Here is a 2,130-nt window from a genome sequence, read left to right as displayed (position 1 = left end):
TCTTCTTCTTCTTTTCTCTCTCTCTCTCTCTCTCTCTCTCTCTCTCTCTCTCTCTCTCTCTCTCTCTTTCTCTCTCTCTCACTGGATCTCATGTACCACATGCTGATCTCAAACCCTTCATGTAATAAAAACAAACAATGACCTTGAACTTTGGCTCTTCTGCATCCAAATGAGTACCAGTTTAAGGTTTATAAGCCTCCAGGAACCAAACTGAGCACTCTGCCCAGGAGTTAAAGCCAAACCCCAGTACTCATTTTATATCTATAGTAACAGACTAAAGAATAAATGTATCTGAACCAATGACCAGCCTGCAGTGTGCTTGGCTGCCTCTCTCTTCATCCTTTCCACAGCTGTTATCTAAGCCTTCTGCATGGCAGAGGGAAGGGAAACATACCTCCTTCAGTTAGAGTTGTCCCTCAACTCTCTTGTGTCCACATATTGTTGCGGTTTCCTTGCAGAATTTTGGGCACATCCATGTTATATCTCAAGGCATGGCTTAACAAGAAATGGACAAGGGAAGTCTGCTGTCTGTATGGTGACTTCCGTGAACAGGATTTCTACCTGGGATATTCACAAGGTGAGTCTGGCTGACAAGTAGCAAAACATTCCCTCATATGAATTCTAATTTCATGTTTTTGTTTTTGAGGATGATGAGACAGGATCCCCAGTACACACCAGTCTGTCCCAGAAGTCCCCATACAGATCCATCTACCTTGGCTTCCCATGTGCTTGGGTCAAAGCATTGCAACACCACACCTGATTTTTCCCTCTTCCTACTTTTTATTTATTTATTTTTAGAATGAATTATTTTCTATGTATGAGTGTTTTCAGGGGATATATGTATGTGCAATCCATGTTTATCTGCTGCCTGTGGAGGTCAGAAGAGGGAGCCAGGTCCCTTAAAAACTGTAATTGCAGATGACTGTAAGCTGTGGGCACTGGGCCTGTGGGCACTGAACTCCAGTCCCCTGCTTAGCCACCTGTGCAGGGCCTGTCAGTGTTTCAAAGTTTTCATCATAGAGTTTGTTTTCATGCAAGGTCAGGTGTACTCTTAGGTATTCCTTTTTTTTTTTTTGAGACATATATTTATTATATATATGTGTGTGCTTGTGTTAATCTATGGTTGGTGCCAGTTGGCAGAGGCCAGAGGCTGTCAGGTGTTGTGTAGGCTTTGGGAACCCAATTAGGGTCCTCTGCAAGAGCATTAATTGCTCTGTACTGCTGAACCATCAGGGTTTGTTTGTTGTTGATTTTCTGGTTTGGAGCAGGGTTTCACTTTGTAAGAGCCTTGAGAGAAACTAACTGTGTAGACCAGGCTGGCCTCGAATTCTGAGATCTGCTAACTTGTGCCTGCTGGGATCAAAAGAGCATACCATGCCCAGCAGGCCCCTTCAGGGTGGTGGTCCAGGCTGATGTCAATGGGAAGGCTTCTCTGATCCTTCTTCACTTTGTTTAGTACTGCATGGGAAGGGCACTGATTTTTTTTCCTTGTTATTTCTACAGCCTGCCAATTTGGGGAAGTTTATCAGCTCTCAGAGTTTTCCAGAGGAATCATAGGGTCTCAAAATACAGCCTCATAGTGTCTGCAAATGAAGAAACTCTGGCTTCTCTTTCCTATTGGCCTCCCTTTTATTTGTTTCTCTTGTTTTATTGTTCTAGCTAAAACAATACCATAATAACTGTGAGTAGAAAGTGTGGATATACTAGTCTTGTTCCTGACTTTTCTGGAAATGCTTTGATTTTTTTTTCTCATTGTTGGGGGTACAGCAAAGAAACTGTAGACATTACTGCTCAATGACATAATAAAGGCTTTTTATTATACATATGAGAAAATGGCCAGAGATTCCTAGAACAGTCCAGGGTAGACAGAGAAAGAAGTAGACTGTGTTGTGTTCTTAAAAAGACTAGGATATGTTTTGCAGAGCAAAGTGTAGTGAGGTGGGAGGTATGCCTCAGCAGGGAGGCCCATGCTGAGGCATACCTTCCCCTGAGGTAGGAGACATACAATGTGTATTGTGCAGAATAGAATTTATGTAGGTTCTGTGAAGCAGAGTTGAGAAAGCAGTAGAGACAGAGAAAGCTGGAGAGGGAGAAATGGAAAATGGGAGAGAGGGGAGGAGAGGGGAGGGG

General features: G+C 43.1%; 1 protein-coding gene across 1 annotated transcript in view; it reads left to right on the top strand.

Annotated features, from left to right (window-relative positions):
• LOC110288492 (F-box/WD repeat-containing protein 15-like) overlaps positions 1-2,130 on the top strand; it is a 19,558-nt gene that overhangs the window by 4,614 nt on the left and 12,814 nt on the right. The window contains exon 4 of the mRNA XM_021154824.1: positions 459-577. Coding sequence (XP_021010483.1) covers positions 459-577 — 119 coding nt within the window. The remainder of the gene's footprint in view (positions 1-458; positions 578-2,130) is intronic.

The sequence above is a fragment of the Mus caroli genome, unplaced genomic scaffold (genome assembly GCF_900094665.2).
Source record: "Mus caroli unplaced genomic scaffold, CAROLI_EIJ_v1.1 scaffold_10560_1, whole genome shotgun sequence".
In the NCBI taxonomy this organism is placed as follows: Eukaryota; Metazoa; Chordata; class Mammalia; order Rodentia; family Muridae; genus Mus; species Mus caroli.
Note: the sequence above shows the minus strand (reverse complement) of the source record. Positions and strands in the feature narration are given on the sequence as shown.